The sequence below is a fragment of the Tubulanus polymorphus genome, chromosome 4 (genome assembly GCF_964204645.1).
Source record: "Tubulanus polymorphus chromosome 4, tnTubPoly1.2, whole genome shotgun sequence".
Classification (NCBI taxonomy): Eukaryota; Metazoa; Nemertea; class Palaeonemertea; order Tubulaniformes; family Tubulanidae; genus Tubulanus; species Tubulanus polymorphus.
Window position 1 is genome coordinate 12,062,809 of NC_134028.1, and position 24,965 is coordinate 12,087,773.

At 39.4% G+C, this 24,965-nt stretch overlaps 1 protein-coding gene across 5 annotated transcripts in view; it reads right to left on the minus strand.

Moving 5' to 3' along the window:
• Positions 1-24,965, minus strand: part of LOC141903821 (katanin-interacting protein-like) — a 382,582-nt gene that overhangs the window by 107,431 nt on the left and 250,186 nt on the right. For all 5 annotated transcript variants that reach the window (XM_074792155.1, XM_074792154.1, XM_074792152.1 and 2 more), the window contains one exon: positions 21,571-21,708. In XM_074792155.1, coding sequence (XP_074648256.1) covers positions 21,571-21,708 — 138 coding nt within the window. The remainder of the gene's footprint in view (positions 1-21,570; positions 21,709-24,965) is intronic.

Sequence of the window (24,965 nt, forward strand, 5' to 3'; positions counted from 1 at the left end):
CGCAGCCTACCCCGTTGAAGAGCATATATTCGCGAAAAAATACCGAACTTTGACTGCTAATTGCTGCGTAACTGCAGCGTTTCACAGTTTCATCTTCACACCGTTTGATCTTTGCAAACGAAAATGTACGGTACAAAAGACGAGTTTACGTGCACAGTATATGTAAACAAGCTATTTCCGGAAAGGTCTCCAGACCTTTAGGGGAGGTTGACCTAATTTCGACCATGTACCTTTTTTCGGCCGGTTTTTTTAGCGTGGAATATCTCCGTAGCAATGTGCCACAAAGATAAATGTTTACATTTAATGTCAAGGTCATGAAAACGTGTCTGATTTGTTAAAGTCATTTTGATTGGCTAATGTAAATATTAGCATAATCCGTGCCATTTTCGCAGAGCGAGGAAGCGACTACATTACCTGTCACAATTGCTTAAAAAGTAGGTTAACTTTTCGAACTGTAAACAATGTATCACTCTGTGAATCATGTTTACTACACTGCTTAAGCGATTTACTACGTTCTTACGATGTGAAATATGTCTGAAATCGTCAAGTTACATTGATTTTCAAGATTTTATATCATAAATGAGATGAAATGTCCTATTGTACCTAATTTCGGCCGTCTGAACCAACTATTTCAGAAGCAGTAGTACCTAAATTCGGCCGGCCGATTCATAGTACGAATCCCGGCCGAAATTGGGCACAACATTATTTTTATCGGCAAACCTGTAGCGTAGAGGCCTAACCATTGTCCAATCAATGTTCTTGAAAAAATAACGATATATTAATCTTATTATAATCCCCGATAGGCCTACGATGAGATCCGTAGATTCGCGGTTAATGAACCTTAGTCTTTCAACTTACAACTACAGTAACATGAAAATTCTAGTAACTGAAACAAAGAAAAATGCGGGCCGCATCATTTTTTTCCTATCCGAAAAATGGATACGCGGTAGCGCATTTTTTTCCTATGCCAAAAATGGAAGCGACTGATTGCGCAGCCTGGGCTTCAAGATCTCATTGAACAGTCTTAATTTAATTAAAAAATACAATACGACTTAGTAGACAGAAAGAAAAAACCAATTTTATTTCATTCATTACTGAAAATAGCTTAAAATATAGGCTATAACAACTTAATACAATAAAATACCCAGCATCATCATTGCTTTTATTGTGTATTCTACTAAAAACAAAATTATTTCAGTGAATCGCTTATTGAAAAATACAGCAACTATGATTGTGACCAAAAGCAAAATGCGATCGACGCCGTTAATGCAGGGATGTCCATCAGATCTGCTGCGATCCAATTTAAAATTCCCCGAAGCACCATACAGGATATCATTCATGGTCGAACTGAATTGGGCAGTAAGGCAGGGTCGAAAACTGTTCCATCCGAGGATGATGAGAAGGAATTAGTTGATTTCGCGTGTAATCGTGCAAGTATGGGCATCGGATTTAAAAAGAGCACCTTCCTGCAGTACGCTGCCAAAATCGCTGCAAAGAGAGGAAAACTATTTTCAAATGGTATACCATCTGAGAAATGGTGGCGTGGGATGAAATTACGTCACAAGGAGCTGAGTTTAAGGACTCCTGAATCTACTGGGCATTGTCGAATGATTGGTATGTCCCCATTACCAGTGCTCAACTTTTTCAAACAGTACCATGAAAGATTGGTCGAGAGTGAATTACTTGAAAGTCCGTCCCGTATTTGGAACATGGAAGAAACTGGCTTTCAATTGGATTTCAAACCACAGAAAGTGCTAGCCAAGTAAGTCAAATCTAAATCTGTAGGATTTTGTGTACTAGCCTAGATATTAAAACGTATATTGATTTTCAAAAGTTCAAGTATAAGTTGCTTCTTCATTTTATTTCAAGACGAGGTGTGAAGTCATTACCAATGAGAACGGCGTATTCGAAGGAATTAGTGACTGTTTTGGGGTGCGTGTCAGCCGTCGGTCAGACAATACCACCTCATTTCGTCGTTAAAGGAAAGACCAGAAAGTCTCTGCTCGGTTTCGATACGGAAAATGCACGACCGGACTGGCGAATGAGTTCCTCCAATAGTGGCTGGACAAAACAAGTTAGTCAACTTGATTTGATTACCGGGTATAATAGGCAAAATGCTCAATACATACAACCTTTTTCCTGCAGGGTATTGGATATCAATGGTTTACTAAGACCTTTTTACCCAACATGGGACGAGAAAGGCCCCAACTTTTTGCTAATGGATGGTCATAATTCCCATAATTTCATTGAATTACTGGATGTATGTCGGGAGAATGATATAATTCTGATTGAAATTCCATCACACACCAGTAACTGGCTGCAGCCACTCGATTGGTAATTAGACTACTTTTTTTAACATTATCACACAAAATCCTGTTCCAGATGTATTTCTAATTCTATCATCTATAGGTGTGTATTCGGCCCGCTGAAAAAAGCCTGGAACATTAAGTGCTGCACACTCATGGCTGAAAATCCAGGGGTAGTTGAGGGGAAAAAGAACTTTTTCGGCTTGTTCAAACATGCATGGGAAGCGGGGTTACCCCCGCAAATTGCATAAGTTGCTTCCGTGCGACTGGAATGTTTCCATAGAATCCACTGGCTATACCGCAATCTGCATATGTACATGCAACAAATGAAGATCAACTTCGAGGTTTGATCAAAGCAGATTCCGTCGTAAGTATGAGTTATGAAAGTAATATTATGCAATGAGTTTATTGGAGACTTATTGAATGGATATCAATTTATTCAAATAGTTTTAAAACGCTCAATTTTTGGATTTATTTGCTTAAATTCCAGCCGTTAAATCAAGAAACTCTATCGATGGAAATTATATCGACGGATCGAGAAAATGTATCAATAGATCGAGATAGTGTGTCGACAAATCGAGAAAATATGTCGACGAATTGTAAAACTGTGTCGACTAATGTTAAGAATGTTTTAACGAATAGTAATCTGGTGAATCAGGAAACTGTTGCTTCACAAGTTTCGATTCCCTAGGTCTCAGTTTAGTTCGATTTATTAATGAAAATATAAATCATCATTCTACCAAATACAGGCATAATAGATATTTTTTTCCATTTGTTAGGCATTAAATGGAGAAAGAGTTGGGTCATCTGAAAGAAACCTTTCAATGTTTGATGAACCAATGCTAGCTGAAGTAAGTGTAGCCTTCAAAACGATCGGTACCGTAATAACAATCTATGCAATCAGGCTAAATCTAAAATGTTTAGGATGTTCCTTGTGATATGCCAATAACGAAAGTGCCCAGCGGATAAAGCATTGGAAGTTGTCGAAAAAGCTTTGAAGCCTGAGCAATTAGCCAAATATAAAAGGAGACACGAAGAGGGTTTCGACCTCAAGACAGATGCCATGTATATGACTTGGAAACGACTTAAAGAAAAGTCATCTGTAAGATAGTGGTTTTGAAATCTGATCACCTCTTTTATAGTATTAAGTAATGCTGTTTCAATACCCTAAATTTTTTTCAGCAAAATAAGTACTTTCCATTCAGCAATAGTTCGACACCATCCAGTCATCTTAAAGACGTTTTGAATTATCCCAAGAGTACCACCAAATCTAAGACTACAGCTCCATTTTTGGATACCTACTATGTACTAACCTGCGATGAGGCATATGTTCAGAAGTTACATCGGCAAGAGAGGAAAATAGCGTCAACTCTAGAAAAAGAAGAAAAGAAAAAATCAAAATCAAAAAAACGAAAAACATCTGTAAGAGTTAATAAGATAAATTACACAGAAAACCATACATAATACCTATGGACAGAGGAGATCGAAGAGCACCCACCAGAAAATGTCATCAATGTTTTATCACCACCGACGGTTGTAAATGGGCGACTTCAGCTGGCATTTAATTCGGATGAATCTAATAAACTCAGCACCGATTTGTTCTGTGCGATTTGATTCAGGGTCGAAAACTGTTCCATCCGAGGATGATGAGAAGGAATTAGTTGATTTCGCGTGTAATCGTGCAAGTATGGGCATCGGATTTAAAAAGAGCACCTTCCTGCAGTACGCTGCCAAAATCGCTGCAAAGAGAGGAAAACTATTTTCAAATGGTATACCATCCGAGAAATGGTGGCGTGGGATGAAATTACGTCACAAGGAGCTGAGTTTAAGGACTCCTGAATCTACTGGGCATTGTCGAATGATTGGTATGTCCCCATTACCAGTGCTCAACTTTTTCAAACAGTACCATGAAAGATTGGTCGAGAGTGAATTACTTGAAAGTCCGTCCCGTATTTGGAACATGGACGAAACTGGCTTTCAATTGGATTTCAAACCACAGAAAGTGCTAGCCAAGTAAGTCAAATCTAAATCTGTAGGATTTTGTGTACTAGCCTAGATATTAAAACGTATATTGATTTTCAAAAGTTCAAGTATAAGTTGCTTCTTCATTTTATTTCAAGACGAGGTGTGAAGTCATTACCAATGAGAACGGCGTATTCGAAGGAATTAGTGAATGTTTTGGGGTGCGTGTCAGCCGTCGGTCAGACAATACCACCTCATTTCGTCGTTAAAGGAAAGACCAGAAAGTCTCTGCTCGGTTTCGATACGGAAAATGCACGACCGGACTGGCGAATGAGTTCCTCCAATAGTGGCTGGACAAAACAAGTTAGTCAACTTGATTTGATTACCGGGTATAATAGGCAAAATGCTCAATACATACAACCTTTTTCCTGCAGGGTATTGGATATCAATGGTTTACTAAGACCTTTTTACCCAACATAGGACGAGAAAGGCCCCAACTTTTTGCTAATGGATGGTCATAATTCCCATAATTTCATTGAATTACTGGATGTATGTCGGGAGAATGATATAATTCTGATTGAAATTCCATCACACACCAGTAACTGGCTGCAGCCACTCGATTGGTAATTAGACTACTTTTTTTAACATTATCACACAAAATCCTGTTCCAGATGTATTTCTAATTCTATCATCTATAGGTGTGTATTCGTCCCGCTGAAAAAAGCCTGGAACATTAAGTGCTGCACACTCATGGCTGAAAATCCAGGGGTAGTTGAGGGGAAAAAGAACTTTTTCGGCTTGTTCAAACATGCATGGGAAGCGGGGTTACCCCCGCAAATTGCATAAGTTGCTTCCGTGCGACTGGAATGTTTCCATAGAATCCACTGGCTATACCGCAATCTGCATATGTACATGCAACAAATGAAGATCAACTTCGAGGTTTGATCAAAGCAGATTCCGTCGTAAGTATGAGTTATGAAAGTAATATTATGCAATGAGTTTATTGGAGACTTATTGAATGGATATCAATTTATTCAAATAGTTTTAAAACGCTCAATTTTTGGATTTATTTGCTTAAATTCCAGCCGTTAAATCAAGAAACTCTATCGATGGAAATTATATCGACGGATCGAGAAAATGTATCAATAGATCGAGATAGTGTGTCGACAAATCGAGAAAATATGTCGACGAATTGTAAAACTGTGTCGACTAATGTTAAGAATGTTTTAACGAATAGTAATCTGGTGAATCAGGAAACTGTTGCTTCACAAGTTTCGATTCCCTAGGTCTCAGTTTAGTTCGATTTATTAATGAAAATATAAATCATCATTCTACCAAATACAGGCATAATAGATATTTTTTTCCATTTGTTAGGCATTAAATGGAGAAAGAGTTGGGTCATCTGAAAGAAACCTTTCAATGTTTGATGAACCAATGCTAGCTGAAGTAAGTGTAGCCTTCAAAACGATCGGTACCGTAATAACAATCTATGCAATCAGGCTAAATCTAAAATGTTTAGGATGTTCCTTGTGATATGCCAATAACGAAAGTGCCCAGCGGATAAAGCATTGGAAGTTGTCGAAAAAGCTTTGAAGCCTGAGCAATTAGCCAAATATAAAAGGAGACACGAAGAGGGTTTCGACCTCAAGACAGATGCCATGTATATGACTTGGAAACGACTTAAAGAAAAGTCATCTGTAAGATAGTGGTTTTGAAATCTGATCACCTCTTTTATAGTATTAAGTAATGCTGTTTCAATACCCTAAATTTTTTTCAGCAAAATAAGTACTTTCCATTCAGCAATAGTTCGACACCATCCAGTCATCTTAAAGACGTTTTGAATTATCCCAAGAGTACCACCCAATCTAAGACTACAGCTCCATTTTTGGATACCTACTATGTACTAACCTGCGATGAGGCATATGTTCAGAAGTTATATCGGCAAGAGAGGAAAATAGCGTCAACTCTAGAAAAAGAAGAAAAGAAAAAATCAAAATCAAAAAAACAAAAAACATCTGTAAGAGTTAATAAGATAAATTACACAGAAAACCATACATAATACCTATGGACAGAGGAGATCGAAGAGCACCCACCAGAAAATGTCATCAATGTTTTATCACCACCGACGGTTGTAAATGGGCGACTTCAGCTGGCATTTAATTCGGATGAATCTAATAAACTCAGCACCGATTTGTTCTGTGCGATTTGATTCATGATTGTCAGCATCCTCGCTTGATCAATCAAACCTGGCAAGCGAGGATGGGTTGTTAGTCTAAACAGGCCTAGCCTAATCGTATTTGTGAAATAATAAGAGGCATTGTTATAAATCAAAATATTATAGGCCTTAGTCTATAAATATAAATCATAGAAATCAGAGTTCTATGATATAAATATAGTTTTGTTGAATATTTGTTGAAAATTATGGCCTAGTACATGTGATGAAATAGGGCTAATTTACGAATCATTTTTGTCTTTTGAAAAGCCTGTATATTTATAATTTTAAAGAAATATCGGTATATGAAATCGGTAGGTCATTGTGTTATGTTTTAATAAAAATAAAATGAATATTTTATTAATAATGAATATTTATATATCTGAACTTACTTGCCGTTGTGAAATTGCGCGCTTTCCACGTTTCACTATTGATTCGTTTAAGTTTTCATTTTGAAAGTAGATCCTTCATACAAGGCCCCGGAATCTGAATTAAGCAGTCTTCTAAAGAACTAATGTTGCAAAATGTTGAAATTATTCAGATTACAGGGCTGGTTCTACAATTTTCAGAACCATGAATATGGCAGCCGAAATTAGGTACGCTATGCCGAAATAAGGTAAACATAGGCCAAAATTGGGTCCAAAAATCATTTTATGATACCCAGTACTTGAACAGCCAAAGAAACATACATTTTGGCAGATTATCAATAAACCCTGATAATAAGTTAAACCATTTTACTGCTAAAAATGACAAACGACTTTAACTCTCAAACATTTTTCATTTCGCTGTTAATAAGACGCGTGGGAACATGTGGACATTTTATCTATGCCGAAATTAGGTCACATTCCCCTATGAATAACGATGATAACTCCATATGGAAGATTTTGTTGGACTCGCTTCCATTTGGTCTCAAAGTCAGTAGCAACGAATGTTGAGCGTGGCTCTAGAAGGGCTTGAGGGAACATTTGCGATCGCCGACGATAAAATTGTGGCCAGATGCGGTGACAGCCGAGACGCAGCTGATTGTGACCACGATACGAAACACGCCGCACAGTATCGTCGTTGCGAAGAACGAAAAATCATTTTGAGCTCAATGCTGTCGTTTTTGATCTCAAATTTTTTGAACAATTTTTGACCAATATACCTACGGTCGTGAGGTGATTGTTCATAATGATCACAAACCGCTTGCATCAATACTTAAGAAAACCCTGAGCCAGGTCCCCAAAAGGCTCCAATCGTTATTGATGCGCGTATATCTTTATGACATCACATTTGTATTTTGTGAAGGAAAGTCGCTTGTGCTTACCGACACATTAAGTCGTGCCCACTTGGAGAAAGTGGATGACCGACCACAAAAAATGAACGTCTGTTATTTTCCGTCGATAGCAGACTCTCGTATTGCAGAAGTGGCAGCGGCCACTTAATGTGACGCAACGCTCCAGAAACTGAAATCGTTGATTATAAATGTTTGGCCTAGCATGAAAACCGAAGTACCGTATGAGGTCAGGCAATATTACAATATGCGCGATGTGCTCAGCTATGACAGCACAACAGGGAACCTCGTGAAAGGAGAAGCGATGATTATTCCTGATCACTTCGCCAAAACATGAAAACCAGATTGCATGCTGCACATCTTGGTTATGAGAGTATGATGAGACGAGCGAGACGCATAATATTCTGGCCTGGCATGTCGAGCGAAATCAGAAAAATGGCCGATACGTGTGAACCATGCCAAGATCTTAGGCTGCGGAACCAGCGAGAAGCGTTGCGACAGCATCCAGATGGAAGCGAACCATTCGAAAAGATTGCATGTGAAGATCAAAGGGTCCAACTACCTCATCACGGTTGATTATTTTGCGAGCTGGATCGAAGTCGAGCGTATGACTTCAACCACTACTACTACGAAGTGTATATCGGTCCTCAAACAGCAATTTGCGCATTACGGGATTCCGAAGCAAATCGTGACCGATCCGGGTCGATCCTCAGTTCACTAGTCGTGAATTCAAGGAATTCTTGGGCGTATGGGGAATTAATCATATTGAAGCGTCACATTTTCACCATAGCACGAATGGTTAAGCCGAAGCCGCTGTAAAAATGATCAAACATTTGATCATTAAACCCATGAAAATACACGACGTCAGGATACAGGTTTGAGCCTGGCCGAACTGATGTTCGGGCAGAAAACGCGCTCATTCATCCCAGCGGGAGATAGCGCGACACATCTAATGGATGTTCGTCAGAAACGAGATCTTAAAATGTAACCCGGAAGTAAAACGGTAGACGATACCGTGGGTTCACGTGATGACCTGCTGGCTAGAAAATCAGCGTATTAGCTGGAAAATACGGTACCTGTAAGTGAAGTTTGATTTGGATTCAGCAATAGGGAACGAAGGAATCACATGCCCACTGCTTCCTGAAATGTTTGATTCCTCTATTTCCCCAACCCTAGTTCTTTTAATTTGATCCCACTTCGGAGCATTAAAGACTGACTGGCAATACCTCATGTGATTCAATAGAATCCAAATCAAACTTCACTTACAGGCAAGCTTGTTTAATTTTCTAATATAACAATGTGAGTTGTAACAATATTGCTAATAAAGATTTGATCTAGCACTGTTTGCTTTGGAACTTTTAGTTGTTGCAGATTAAGACCATTAGAAATGTCCAATGAAATCTATCATATTAGGACTTTTCAATATAAAACGATTTAGCCTCATCTTAACTTACAAATGCACAGAAATTACTTTAATATCACAAATCCGCCAATAAAATGCAGTCCATTTCTATAGTGAAAAAACTGAATTATATGATGACCAATTTAAAAAAATGCATAGTCCAAAGATAATTTGGTCAGCGGTAAACGCATTACATCTGATGAACTGCACTGGCATCTGTAATAAGGGAATGATCAGAAATATGTTTATGTCGGTGAAATAAAATATTTCAAAGTAGTTCTGAGGAAACCAGTTTCGCAGAAGTACATATCAGACCAGCAGAAACCACAGTAGGTGTCCATTGTAGACATTTTGCACAATTCAAATCTGTCTGACACAAATTGAAATCACACAACACTTGCCACAATAGGCTACAATCTGTTGGACCTTGTCACGGCAGGGAAATGTAAGATAAGGGCAAAAGGATCTATATTCAAATAAATAGACCATGCTTAAAATGAAATTGGTTCCCACTGTAACACATTAGCTTGTTTCTACTTCGATATTATTGTACCTTAAGTCTTATTATTACCCCTGTGAAGCTGGCTCCCGGTTCCCAGTTCTTTATTCGGCTCCCGATTCAAAATGCTTTTGAACCGGGAGCCGAATCGGGAACCGGGAACCGGGAGCCGGCTACTGGTTCAGCTCCCGATTCAAAAACATTTTGAATCGGGAGCCAAATAAGGAACCGGGAGCCAGCTACTGGTTCAGCTCCCGATTCAAAAACATTATGAATCGGGAGCCGAATCGGGAACCGCGAACCGGCTACTGGTTCAGCTCCCGATTCAAAAACATTTTGAATCGGGAGCCGAATAAGGAACCGGGAGCCGGCTACTGGTTCAGCTCCCGATTCAAAAACATTTTGAATCGGGAGCCGAATCGGGAACCGGGCATGAGCCGGCTACTGGTTCAGCTCCCGATTCAAAATGTGAAGCTGGCTACTTATTCGCAAGGTGGCGCTGGTATACACTATGCCGTAGTCCAGACATTTTACGTAACTATGTCTACTCTGCTGATAAACAAACTCGACCTCGACCTTGACAACAAATCGCCAGGTGATGGCGCGAGCCAATCCAGACGTCTAAACACGATTGCGTATGCGACCGCGAGAGCGGTCAGCTGTATGTACGTAGCTATACGTCAGTAAGCTGCGTCTATTAATAACATAACTTGGTTTAAGAACGTGTGTATTGCTCGGTCGTTTTTCTCGTCACCGAATCGACTTCTTCATATGTTATTCGCCTCTTTAATCATTTAATCAATAAACCATCGATTGTTCCCGAGCTATAGGGTATTAATTAGTCAGCACTGAAAGGGTTATCGAATCCCCAAGAAAACAATATCCGCATGCCCATGAAATTGTAAGATATAAAATAAACAGACGCTTTCTGCCTGCCGTATAAATCACCCTTCATGCAGGGTAAATCCATTGTCAAAGATGAAAAAACAATCACTTCAATATTCTATTAAACTTAATATTTTCTATCAAATTCCATAGAAAACATAAAAGAACATTTCCTCATCCCTAACCCGAAAATAGCTGGAAATGAGAGCGCACACAAAATTCTAATCCAATAGTTACCACGGTTGCATGGTAAAACAGTGAGACCACTAACATTGGCGCAGAGATAAGATGGTTGTTTAGACGTCTCAATTGCAAAATGTGAAGCTGGCTACTTATTCGATTCGACTCTATTGCGGACAGCAGGTAAACATAATTACGTAACTATGTCTGCTGAAATGAGTGCAACCTTGACCTCGGCCACCAGGCTAATCGAGACATCTGAATTAACACCATGCGTGTGACGATTTCCTCCCAATTCAAAATCACTTTGAATCGGGAGCCGAATCGGGAACCGGGAACCGGCTACTGGTTCCCGGTTCAAAACCATTTTGAATCGGGAGCCGAACCGGGAACCGGTAGCCGGCTACTGGTTCGGCTCCCGATTCAAAATGTGAAGCTGGCTACTTATTCGATTCGACTCTATTGCGGACAGCAGGTAAACATAATTACGTAACTATGTCTGCTGAAATGAGTGCAACCTGACCTCGGCTACCAGGCTAATCGAGACGTCTGAATTAACAACACGCGTGTGACTTCAATATACACAGTTACTCTGCAACTATATTCTATACTATAAGCGGCTAAGCCATAGCGTATTAACTTTGTAGCGCGTAATCTCCGTTCGTGTGGCTTCGATTACGCGTTGAGTGGTATGGATTGAAAGAGGATGGTCTGATCTGTGTTTACGAATAGATTTCGTGCCGATACGATAAAGTTTAGGTAGACTTTTCTACCATTAAGTTTGGACTTTCCGCGTGACGTCACTGCGCGCGATGATGAAAACAAACATTTGCGCGATTTGAGCGTCAGCTGTTGCTCGTTGACTACACAGACGCCGGTGACCTAATTTCATTTTGTCTGCCTACAGAGACGCGGATGACGTCAATTCTGGGGAATGTAATAGTGGAGAATACTGCGATGTGAGCATCATCGGTCTGATACGAGAAAGATGTACTGCATGATTTGTTATATGTTGCTAGTTCTTCTGCCCTGGGCCCGGTTTAGGTGATAATTCTAATGGAAAATGCTTAATTCGGGTTAGTTAATTGGTTTACCTTTGTCAGCGATATGAAGTTGGCTATTGAAATGTGTATTGAAATATTGTCAACATATTTGAAAATCATTTTCAATCGGGAGCCGATTGGGAACCGGGAACCGGTTGCCGGCTACTGGTTCCCGGCTCCCAATTCAAAATCATTTTCAATCACGAGCCGAATCGGGAACCGGTAGCCGGCTCCCGGTTCCCAGCTCCCAGTTCAAAATGTGAAGCTGGCTACTTATTCGAAGCGTTGACCTGCACTTTGACTCAGCAACTCATAATATCTTCTTTCATTCATTGAAGGTTTTGTGAAATAAGCGAAATCCTCGGAAATCTCTTTCCTTTTAAAAACTGCAAGCTGCTGCTACTACGTCATCATTCCGATATGAATGCGCGTGACTTGTGATATGTAGTTTTTTCCCACAGCCAATTGGGTTAATGCCCTGGGCCCGGTTTAGGTGATAATTCGAATGAGAAATGCTTAATTCGGGTTAGCTGATTCGATGATTAAATCTCTTTCACAAACGCTAATCAGGGAAAAGTGAATTAATTGTAATTATCTCCGAAGTTAATTCCAAATTAATTATTGCATTATTCCTATACGATGAAAAAATTATCATTAAATATAGCTGCAAAGCAGCGATAACGGGTTTTCTGCTGTCTTAGAATCCTGTTCATCGGTGGATTTCGACAAAGCATTTGATAAGGCACAACATCAGCCATTACTAACTAAACAGGCTATTAGGAAACAGTATCAATGATAGGTCGCCCAAATGGCTCAGCAGTTATCTCTGAAGGAAAACTTATAGCCAAAATCAACGGAACGCCTCATCTTGGAATAAGTCGGTCTAACTAGTGGAGTCACGCTAGGTAGTATCCTAAGTCATCTACTGTTTAATGTCCTGACAAATGACATACACAGTAATCCAAAATATACCGCAAATCAATTGTGACAAAGTATTGATGCGAATGACCTATTTAGTTCATCGACCATGTACCGAACACTATTATTGTGCCCCAGCATTTGGGGTCATTCTACTTGAACCCCAACATTCAATATGTCCACCAGATTCTGGTGATGATAAAGTCATTTTAATTTTTCTGCCAACTTCATTTCTTCTTTCATATTCATCTTACATTAAACATCATTAAGTATGCGTCCCCTTATTGAAATTAGGTTAACTATCTCAATATATCGATGTAACTAGGAAGACCTTATTTAAAATGTCGGTATTTTTATGTCGACTTTTTGCGATATTGTCTCAATAAATTGCCATACGTATCACGACATTTTAGCTAAAGGAGTGATAATTATGTCGACAGTACGCGGTTATGTTGAGATACAGACGTCGACATTGGTGAAAGGCGTGATCCGTATAACGATTTATCGTGATATTAACACGATATATCGACTTAATTATGTCGATAAATCGCGATATATCACGTTTGTTCGACATAATTTCGTCATGATAAAAGGTAGCGACGGTTTTGTATGGGTCCCATATATACGGAAGTACGGAAGCGATAAAGGGCCTCGAGTTGTTGCGTTCCAACTCGACAAAGTCGCCATATTTATGTCGACATATCGCGATATATCGCTTCAAGTCGACATCAATATGTCGACATATCGTGACGTTTTGACGACATATTTCGTTTTCTCAACCATTTTCCTCGCAACAATTCGACATATTCATGACGACTTGAAACTCAGTCGCCATATAACTGGCGTCCTCATCTTATATTTAGACATGTCTTCAAATGACGGCTTGTCCCATGGAAAATGGGCGAAAAAGCGAAATTTGTCGTGAAAACGTCACGATATGTCGACATATTCATGTCGACTTGACGCGATATATCGCGATATGTCGACATAAATATGGCGACTTGTCGAGTTGGAACGCGACAACTCGAGGCCTTTTATCGCTTTTGTACGGAAGTGATAAGGGGCCTCGAGATGTCGCGTTCAAACACGACAAGTCGCCATATTTATGTCGACATATCGCGATATATCGCGTCAAGTCGACATGAATATGTCGACATATCGTGACGTTTTCACGACAAATTTCGCTTTTTCGCCCATTTTCCATGGGACAAGCCGTCATTTGAAGACATGTCTAAATATAAGATGAGGACGCCAGTTATATGGCGACTGAGTTTCAAGTCGTCATGAATATGTCGAATTGTTGCGAGGAAAATGGTTGAGAAAACGAAATATGTCGTCAAAACGTCACGATATGTCGACATATTGATGTCGACTTGAAGCGATATATCGCGATATGTCGACATAAATATGGCGACTTTGTCGAGTTGGAACGCAACAACTCGAGGCCCTTTATCGCTTCCGTACTTCCGTATATATGGGACCCATACAAAACCGTCGCTACCTTTTATCACGACGAAATTATGTCGAACAAACGTGATATATCGCGATTTATATCGCGATATATCGCGTCCAGTCGACATGAATATGGCGACATATCGTGACGTTTTCACGACAAATTTTGCTTTTTCGCCCATTTCACGGGACAAGCCGTCATTTAAAGACATGTCTAAATGTAGGATGAGGACACCAGTGATATGACGATTGAGTTTCAAGTCGTCATGAATATGTCGACTTGTCGCGAAGAAAGTGGTCGAGAAAACGAAATATGTCGTCAAAACGTCACGATATATCGTCATATTCATGTCGACTTGACGCGATATATCGCGGTATGTCGACATAAATATGGCGACTTGTCGAGTTGGAACGTGACATCTCGAGGCCCTTTATCGCTTCCGTACTTTTGACATATAAGCTTCCGTACATCTTTAGAAAAAGAAATAATATGTGATCTTTCATTAAGTAGGATCACTTGAATGATCGCTTTAATATCACTTTAAAAAAAAAAGAATCTGCCAAATTGACCTTAATATTCGACACTATATCAGATTAATCGACTTCAAAATAGGCAAAAGCATAAGTCTTTATTACGTTATTAATTGGCCTAATTATTCAAAAGCTTATAAAGTGGTCGACAAAACCAAAAAAATCAATTGTCGCGGGCGATAAAACCAAAATAATCAATTGTCGCTGGCGATAAAACCAAAATCTTGAATTGTCGCGGGCGACAAAACCAAAATATTGAATTGTCGCGGGCGACAAAACCAAACTAATGAATTGTCGCGGGCGATAAAACCAAAATAATGAATTGTCACTGGCGATAAAACCAAAATATTGAATTGTCGCAGGCAATAAAACCGCAACAAAAAAAAAATTGTCGCGGGCGATAAAACCAAAATAATGAATTGTCGCGGGCGATAAAGCCAAAATAATGAATTGTCGCGGGCGATAAAACCAAAATATTGATTTGTCGCGGGTGACAAAACCAAATTAATGAATTGTCGTGGGCGATAAAACCAAAATAATGAATTGTCGCCGGCGATAAAACCAAAATAATGAATTGTCGCGGGCGACAAAACCAAAATTATTGTTTTGTCGCATTATTTTAGTTTCGTCGTTTTGTCATAATGTCGCCCTCATTTGCATATACGTGTTTTTTTTTACGCATGGCCCTTATCAGCCACCACACTAAAGCCTTAAGGTCGCGTAAAACTCGATAAACACTTCAAGCGACACAGCGAACGATCTCCTTTCCCCCACAGCGAATGCTTAACCTAGTAGAGGCTACTAGCCTATGTAGGCCTAACATCCGGACAGATTGGTCGTAGGCCTATTGAATAACAACCCACCTAAATATCGTAAATTTTGTTTTGAAGTTCAATCCAATGAGTCCGTTAATAAACGCAACAATTATGCTGTGTTTGTTTGAGACAGTAAAGCTCAGTACCGGTAGGCCTAAAGCCGCGTCAAACTCGATAAACACTTCAAGCGACACAGCGAACGATCCCTTTCCCCCACAGCGAACGCTTACTCAGAATGTCAAGTGTGAGTCCAGCATACGGAAAGGATTGTGTTATATACTTGTATTTAGTAAATACCTTGTGCATTTGACAATGATCGGTATGTACTGTAGGGAATATAGAGTATTGATGGTATTGATATACAGGTTGAAGCCCGCGGCCGAATAAAGTAATATATTCTTTTATTTTGATACCTCGTCGACATAACAGCTTTTCCCCGCTATATCTCTTCGGCGTATTTCGTTTAGGCCTACGACTCCCCGTTACACTTATGATTTATCTTAGTAAATAGGCTATACGGTAATTTGATTAAGAAAAATAGGTATTTCTAATCTAACTGCTTGACGCCCGCAGCCAAATCACTGGTAGTAATAAATTAATTTGTACTCGATTTGATTCTCACGATGAGGTGAAACTCGCAGCTGATCCCCGGAACGACGATGTAGTGCCACACGTCGATTCGTCGATGTTTACGGCTCGACAGTGCTTTTAAAATCTAAAGTAGTAAATTTCCTGTATATCGGTAATACGATTTGATGAGGAAAATGGGCTATTGTTAAAATTAGTTTTTAAAAACCGCGACAGAATGTGCAATCTTTGGGTAATAAATTTGTTAATTTATGCTTGAATTGATAATTGATGTGACAAGAAACGAGCGGTAGATTTCGGAAAGAGGACTTAGAAAAACATGTCGGCTCTTTGAATGGGGCTCAATTTTCGATGTTTACGGCCCGACAGTGCTTTTGTAACGATGATTCTTCAAAATACGCACAGGGTATTTGTAGATCGAAGTGAGCTGAGTGATATCAGACGGATTGTATCGACAACAGCGGCAAGGTAACAAAGCCTTTGTTCTTTTGGTAAAAATAGTGTGGAAGAAAATAATAATAATATAGCTGCAAAGCAGCGATAACGGGTTTCTGCCTTGCTGGATGGGGAGCGCCACCTAGGGGTCAGCTGATAACATGGCTATGTTGATTCACATGGGATACTACGCGAAAAGTTCTAATGTACCAAGGTTAGGGGATATGACACCGAGAATAACGAAGATACGGTACGGTACGATACTACTGAATTACAATCGAAAAAACTGATGCTAGAATGAGTTTTCAACATTAACGCCCCTAGTGGTTAGAATAGGAACTAATTATGTTAGGGATTCGTTGTATCTTATATCCAGGTACATGTATATCAATTTTCATACAGACCCCTTTATCCGCTTAGTAGCTATCAATGAAAATGCATTTCCAGCAAAATGTAGGTGGCGCTCAGGCAGCAGAAACCCTAATAATCACGCGGATATCAATAGGGTTTTCTGTGAAAGAACAGAAAACCCTAATAAAATGACCAGCCCCGTCGCTAATTATGCACACTGGAATTAGGGGGAGCTTAAATTCCCGTTCGTGAAACCCGAAACCCGACCCTGGTGAAAATGCGATCAACAAGATCAAAATTGTGACATCGTCAAATAAACAGGCGTTCGAACGAGACGTCCGCCCACCTACATATACATATATAGTCCTATAGTCCTATAGTCGCCTTTTTTGTTGAGTATAATATTTTCCGTAAATATTATAACACACTAGAAAACGAAAACATGTGGATAATTTGGAAGAAAGGGTTATAGTGTAGGTAAATATATTCATATGTATTCTAATCCAATGGTTACTGTGGTTGCATAGCAACTGTGAAACTACTGAAATCTGCACACGCAGACGTCTCGATTAGCCTAGTGACCGAGGTCAGGTTAGCTATCGCTTATCTCAGGCGAGACATGGTTACGTAAATACGTCTGGACTGAGGAATATTGTATACTCGCGCCATGTGAGAACAGAAAACCTGGAACGAATGAAATGTCCGGCTGTCAAAAGGTAATAGCAGAGCCGTCGGAAGGAATTTTTAAGTGGCGAGGCTTATTTCTGAAGGGGGTTTAGGGGCCCTCCCCTAGAACAATTTTGAAAATTCAATCGCCGGAGATGCGTTTTGGGGCCATTTCACAGTCTCATTCACAGAAGCATGAGAAGCCGTGAGCCCACCACCTAGTACAGAGAACGACGAGCTGCTACGCGGTACAGCGTGCTTTTGAAAAATATTTTGTTAAGCAAAAAAGTGGGGCGGCTTTGGCCGCCCCTGTTCCGACGGCCATGAATAGAGATGTTACGAGAGGTCATCGGTTGGTTTTTCGATGTATTTGATGATGCGCTATAACTTAAACCATAGCGCCGAATCGATTTAGGGTGTTTTAGTAAAAAAAGTAGAATCGGAACAGTTTTCCAACTTATTACTACCAACGGAATTCCTTTGTAAAAGTACATAATTTCTAAATTTTTGATATATCTCGAATATCGTTGATGAGTCATATATAATGAAGGTCGAAGGTTTAGAGGGTCGATTTATTGGAATTTTAAAGGCATAGTTATATAATTTCTGGAATGAAAAAAAATCAAAGTTTGGAACTTAATGATAGTGAAGTTTCAGCATGTCTCCTTTACGATGAAGGATTCAATCCGCGATGTTGATTCTACTTGCTTAAAGGGCACATGTACAATTAATAGAATATCATGTCATACTTTTTCTATGAAGTAATATGTTCATAAGTTATAATATGCTACTGATTATCATTTCAGTCATTTCCTGAAATACACTTATAAATTGGCAGTTTGAGCAGGTGTTCACTGTATCTAGATGTGTGCAGGTACGTGTTCCTGACGTCATCTCTGTTGAAAGCTTACTGTTTACTCAGTTTCTACTCATTTAAAAGGGGTATTTAAGATTTTTAAAATTAATGATTTCTAAAGTATTGTTGGTGCCATCGTATATGATATGATAAACATATATGTTAGTGGGTGCATCATATAGCCGTGATATATAAGAGGGCACAAATTATGACTATCAATTGCATACGTATATGGGCTAGAGAGCGCATACGTGCTTAGGTTTATCACCGACATACCGTGAAAAAAGCAACAGTGTGTTTGGTGAACTGTGTAGACAAAGTGAAGAATAAATAAACGACGCATTTATAAGTAATCATTCCTTTGCGAAATAAGCATTGCATTTATCAATCACGAAAAGTACAATTCATTGGCCATGTGGCCAAAAGAAAAAACGTTTGAGACGCTGAAGCAAGAGTTTCGGTGGGCTGCAATCAAACCCTGGCTAGTATGGCACCAGAGAGGCGATCCAACGTTTATTGGACAGTGTCTGTCATCGAGAGGATTTCCGAGGCTGCGCCAGACGTGATGACACAATCAACTGGGACTATCGTAGCTACGTCACCAAGCAATGATGCTGACCTACTATTTTGATATCGGAAAAGCTGACCATGTGAAGAAATTGATATCTGTTATCACTCATCACCGCTCAATGAGATACACGTGAGAATCCCACCTGTTGCTGACGCACTGTTGCCGGGGCACCGCTCCAGGGGAAATTAGTACGTATGATCACAAATGTGAAAATACAGTGTTAAGTATTATAGCAATACAACACGACAAGTTGAGTCGCTTTATCGCTTTTCTAGCAATCAATAAATGCTCCTATTGTGAGTACTGATCACGCCGCTTAAAGCGTATGTATGTTTCAATACGCATTGTCGAAATTCGACTTAATAAGTCGAATTTCGACATAATTATGTCGAATTTCGATTTAATTAACACGAAATTCGACTTATTATGTCGAAATTCGACTTAATAAGTCGAAATTGTGAAAAAATTTTCTCGTATGTCACCTAGGGGCTTCCGTATGCTACTGATGTCGATTTCTATTCTTTTATCTCATCATTCCAGAGAGCAGTGGAAATATGTAGAGATTTAGGGGATGAGGGTTATTAAGGCTTGGGTCACATAATTTTTCTGAGATCGGTAGATCACATTTTGCGGCCGTAAAAGCGCTGCGAACCGTAAAAGCGTTCATTGTTTGTGTTTTCCCGATCTCCGTTTACCTTACGTTGTACATGTTTTATATATAAGTGTAACACGGAAAATCGCAGTGCCGGGTATTGATGTGCAGTCGCGGCCATGGCCATGTTACAGAAGGTACCGGTATAATACCACGGAGTATAAATGTTCTAAACTCGAAAGGGGGGACACCTTTAGATGTATATGAATCCATCGGGTAATATGTAAATAGTATGTTCCGTAAAAAATGTTTGTTATGTTTTAAGATACGTTTTCATTTACCTCCTAAATAAATGCTGTTCTTCCTCCTCCATATACCATAGAAGTGATTGGAGTGTAATGAATATTCGTATTCGTATTAAAAGTATTGAGAGCAATCTGATCGATTAGTATTAAAACATGTGTGTGTAACTGGAGCTTTTATATATATATACGTATTTATGTGCGCTCTCATTTCCAGCCATTTTCGGTTTAGGGATGAAAAAATGTTCTTTTCTATGGAATTTGATAGATAGGCGGGCAGAAAGCATCTGTTTATTTTATATCTTTCAATTTCATGGGCTTGCAGATATTTACTTCTTGATGAGGGGATTCGATAACTTTCATTAGAAACTTTCTCTGTTGTTTAGGGCTCGGGAACAATTGATGGTTAATTGATTAAATGGTTAAAGAGGCGAATAACATATAAAGGTCGATTCGGTGACGAGAAAAACGACCGAGCAATACGCACGTTCTTAAACCAAGATATTAATAGACGCAACTTAATAAACTCCTGACGTAAAGCTACAGCTGACCGCTCTCGTGGTCGCATACGCAATCGTGTTTAGACGTCTGGATTGGCTCGCGCCATCACCTGGCGATTTGTTGTCAAGGTCGAGGTCGAGTTTGTTTATCAGCAGAGTAGACATAGTTACGTAAAATGTCTGGACTACGGCATAGTGTATACCAGCGCCACCTGGCGAATAAGTAGCCAGCTTCACATTTTGAATCGGGAGCTGAACCAGTAGCTGGCTCCCGGTTCCCGATTCGGCTCCCGATTCAAAATGTTTTTGAATCGGGAGCTGAACCAGTAGCCGGCTCCCGGTTCCCGGTTCCCGATTCGGCTCCCGATTCAAAATGTTTTTGAATCGGGAGCTGAACCAGTAGCCGGCTTCCGGTTCCTTATTCGGCTCCCGATTCAAAATGTTTTTGAATCGGGAGCTGAACCGGTAGCCGGCTCCCGGTTCCCGGTTCGGCTCCCGGTTCAAAAGCATTTTGAATCGGGAGCCGAATAAGGAACCGGGAACCGGGAGCCAGCTTCACAGGGGTCTTATTATTTTATCTTAACTATAACTATCTGCTCATTTGTTTGTTTAGTAATTCATTAATCCATGCTCAGACAGACTAATGTATCAAACAATGACCAGTTTGGCACCTGTCACCTTTCACATCCACACAATAAAGTCAGAATTCTATCAAGCTTGGACCGTACATTGCTACACTCATGAAGTTTGCATGCTAAATTAGGGAATTCCATTATATTCGGCACAGAAAACTAAATGCACCTACCCGATTATGAAGTCCAAGGCCAGGACTGTTGAAGTGAGCCCACGTGCGCACAGCAGATCAACAAGAAGAATGAAGGTATTTTTCAGTTTCTGCTTTTACATTGTGAATTAAAACTTAACTGATTGTTAAATCTGTTAATCAAACTGGCTTATTAGGTGAATCTGGATGAAATCCATGTATTTTGGGCGAAAAGTTGCCCTACACTTATTGGCAGGAAAATAAGGTTTATGATATTTGATGCGTGATTGGATGTCAACAAATCCAGTTGTGGTGAGGCAGGTTTTGTTCCGCTGAGTATACTCAAATATGTTTTCAAACAGAAATAAAAGTACATCATCCATTTCAGGGCATGTTTATATAGACTTGGTATTTGTGCACACATGTCTCTGGAAATGGATGAAACATTCTTTATCAATAAAAACTTACATCTCCAAATGATTTAGGTGTTCCTGAAATGCCACCACATGCCTTCGTAATTTCACCTTTGAAAATCAGTTTGTTATCCAAAGCTATTTCTATGTCTTTAGCTCCACGATATGAGTGAATACGTGATTTGTTATAATTCTGAAATGAAGAAGAAAATCTTTGGACTAGGAACAGGAGAAAACAACCTAGCGGCTCATGGGCCTTGTTTAGTTCAGCATCAGAAACATATCATTCTCATCAGAAATCGTTCTTATTCTTGACAACCCTGGTGGTCCCTCTCTACCTGCTAACCCATTTGTGGTTTTGAAGCCATTTTTGTGAAGCGTCACTTAATTGTTTATGCTAGTGCCCCGGCCGGCCCTTAAATAAACAGAAATGGGCCTATAATTTGATTTATTTGATGTACTAAAGGAATCCAGCAGTAGTATTTTGTGTGATACATGTTGTGACCAGCATTATATTGCCATCTTGTGAACGAAAATTTACATTTTGTGTAATCCTGTTTTGTTGTTGGGTCATTAGGCTAGGCTAACTCCATTTCATCTTATCGTAATACCTATCATTAATGGAGCCAATAAGAATGTCTTTCCCGACAGACCCTGGTGACCCCGACATCCTTCCTGTAGAAGGCAAACGGTATCGAGAATGATGACTAGCCATGCAATTTCATCAGAAAAAATGCCCTATACTTGGAAAAGGCTTTAACGTGCAATAGTCCATCATTCCAGACCAACATCTATGTACCGAAAACCGACTTAATGGGTCACAATTTTTGCCGAAAATAAAAAATCCCAGACAGCTCCGACGAGATGATCGATGAGACTAGAAAATACACAATATCCGTGTATGATGAATAGCAAGGGAAATCTCACAATAAATTCAGCCAATAATGAAAAGTTCTTTATTAAAATGATTATATTTTGAGCAACGTTTCGGCTGTGCGCGCGTGTCTGCAACCGATCGATAAAACACATACACATCATAGTAGATACAAAATCAGTGTTGCAATGCAATACGCAACATATTAAGTAAAACAGGCGCTGAACGCTTTTACGGTTCACCTGATTACCAATCGCGCCAGACCAGCTGAGTGACTGAGACCATCATAACCCCCCCCCCCCCTCTACTTTTACATCATTTTTGGACTATTTGGAAAAATGATTTGTTTCAATACCAAAATCCGCGGGGAATTCTCCTGACCAAATCCTATCCATGTTATAATTGCACCGGGGAGTAAGTGCTAATACACAAAAATATTTTACTGCTGTTTGACTGAGTAGAATCAAGAGAAGCTAAGACCATTGACAGATATCAACACAATCCTAGCGACTAAAACAAGATACCTTTCATTTTCATCATCCCAATGAATGATATCATAGACATCAATATAGTATCATGGACATTAACAAGGTGCCCGTGGGCACAGTGAGATTCAGCTTTAAAAGTAAATAGTCATGTGCTTGACAAATTGTCATGGGATGATGACATGCCTCTCATAAAAAGAAGAGTGATTGACCCAACACTGACCAAGAAACCCAAAAATTGATCGAGGGAACTTATTTGGACCAATGCCTGCTGTAATGTATGAATAAACACTCAAGTTCTAGTGTTTGCATGAATTATGATTTTGGTTACAACCTATCAATTTGGCCTTTGCCAAGCTGTCCAGTTACAACGCATGAAACTGGAGACCAAGCAGCAGCAACGGGAGTAGTATATTTTTCTAATCATTAATTCTTTCTTTATTGCCACCCTCAAAGGTAAATGTGCTACTGTCGTGGGATTCTTTTTCGTCTGTAGTTTCTGTATATTCATCATCTGAAAAGAATAAAGGCAAGAAATTAACTAATGAGAATAGTAACACTTGTTCTGGTTATTACTAGTGGTATAACTTCCTATTGCTTTAAATATTTAAAATAAATATACTAAGTCATGTAGAACTTGAATGGAGCCGTTAATTTCAATAAGTAGCATATTCTCTATTGGGTTTATAGTATGCAAGCAACTGCATTAAGGTAGGACCAAAATGTAAGAGGTGAAGGTTTAATATCAGTGGATATATGATATGTGGTGAAGGGTTAATATCGGAGTATGATAAGTGGTGAGGGGTTAATATCGATGTGCGGTAAGAGGTGAAGGGTTAATATCAGTGTATGGTGAGTAGTGAAGGGTTAATATCGGTGTATGGTTAGTAGTGAAGGGATAATATCGGTGTATGGTAAGTAGTGAAGGGTTAATATCAGTGTATGGTAAGTGGTGAAGGGTTAATATCAGTGTATGGTGAGTAGTGAAGGGTTAATATCGGTGTATGGTAAGTAGTGAAGGGTTTATATCAGTGTATGGTAAGTGGTGAAGGGTTTATATCAGTGTATGGTAAGTGGTGAAGGGTTAATATCAGTGTATGGTAAGTGGAGAAAAGTTAATATCAGTGTATGGTAAGTGGTGAAGGGTTAATATCAGTGTATGGTAAGTAGTGAAGGGTTAATATCAGTGTATGATAAGTAGTGAAGGGTTAATATCAGTGTATGGTGAGTAGTGAAAGGTTAATATCAGTGTATGGTTAGTGGTGAAGGGCATGGTAACCAGTGCATGGTGAGTAGTGAAGCGCACATGTGGTCACAATGGAATGCAAATTATTAGCGATGCATACACAGGGTTATTATTAATACTGCAGGGATGTGGCATTTTAAGCAGGCATCATAATGGGGTTTAAATAGGCCTTTTATAAACCCTTTCAAAAAACTATATATAAAGCCTAAGCCTATACTGGTATGTATTTCTCGTTGAAAAATAAATGAACTCAAGGATGAAAATAAAGTAGCCTTATATTTTATTGGAATATTTATCAAGCCCAAGCGCCAAAAACGGAAACTTCAGCAGTAATGTTTTTATAAATGAACTGAATTGCGTCTATGGTTGTACAACTACGTATGTAGCAATGCCTGTATGACATTGATGACTGTAGTGCTACTGGACTCAGCACAGTGCGTACATGTGGTCACTTGGCAACGACCTAATGCATTCAAAGAAAGGTGAAGCATCACTGAACTTAAGCACTTGCTTAATTCATAGACCGAATAATACAAAAAAATACATCATCGTGGATTCAACACCACTGTCTATGTGGAAATACACCTACAAATCACCTACAAGTGCCGGCCGAGCTAGGAAAAAATAAAAAATAACGTACGTTAGACCTTGTGCCGCCGCGAACGGCGGGAACCGACCGACACATCATCAGTGTAATTGCCAGTTAAATACGCATTGACAACTCTTATTCTCAACAAAAAACAATTCAACGCTTTATTGACATCTAGTCTGAACATAACTTACACACATAAATCCTGTTATTTTCACAAAAAGTATGTAAAATGCTGGTACCTACCTCTTGACTC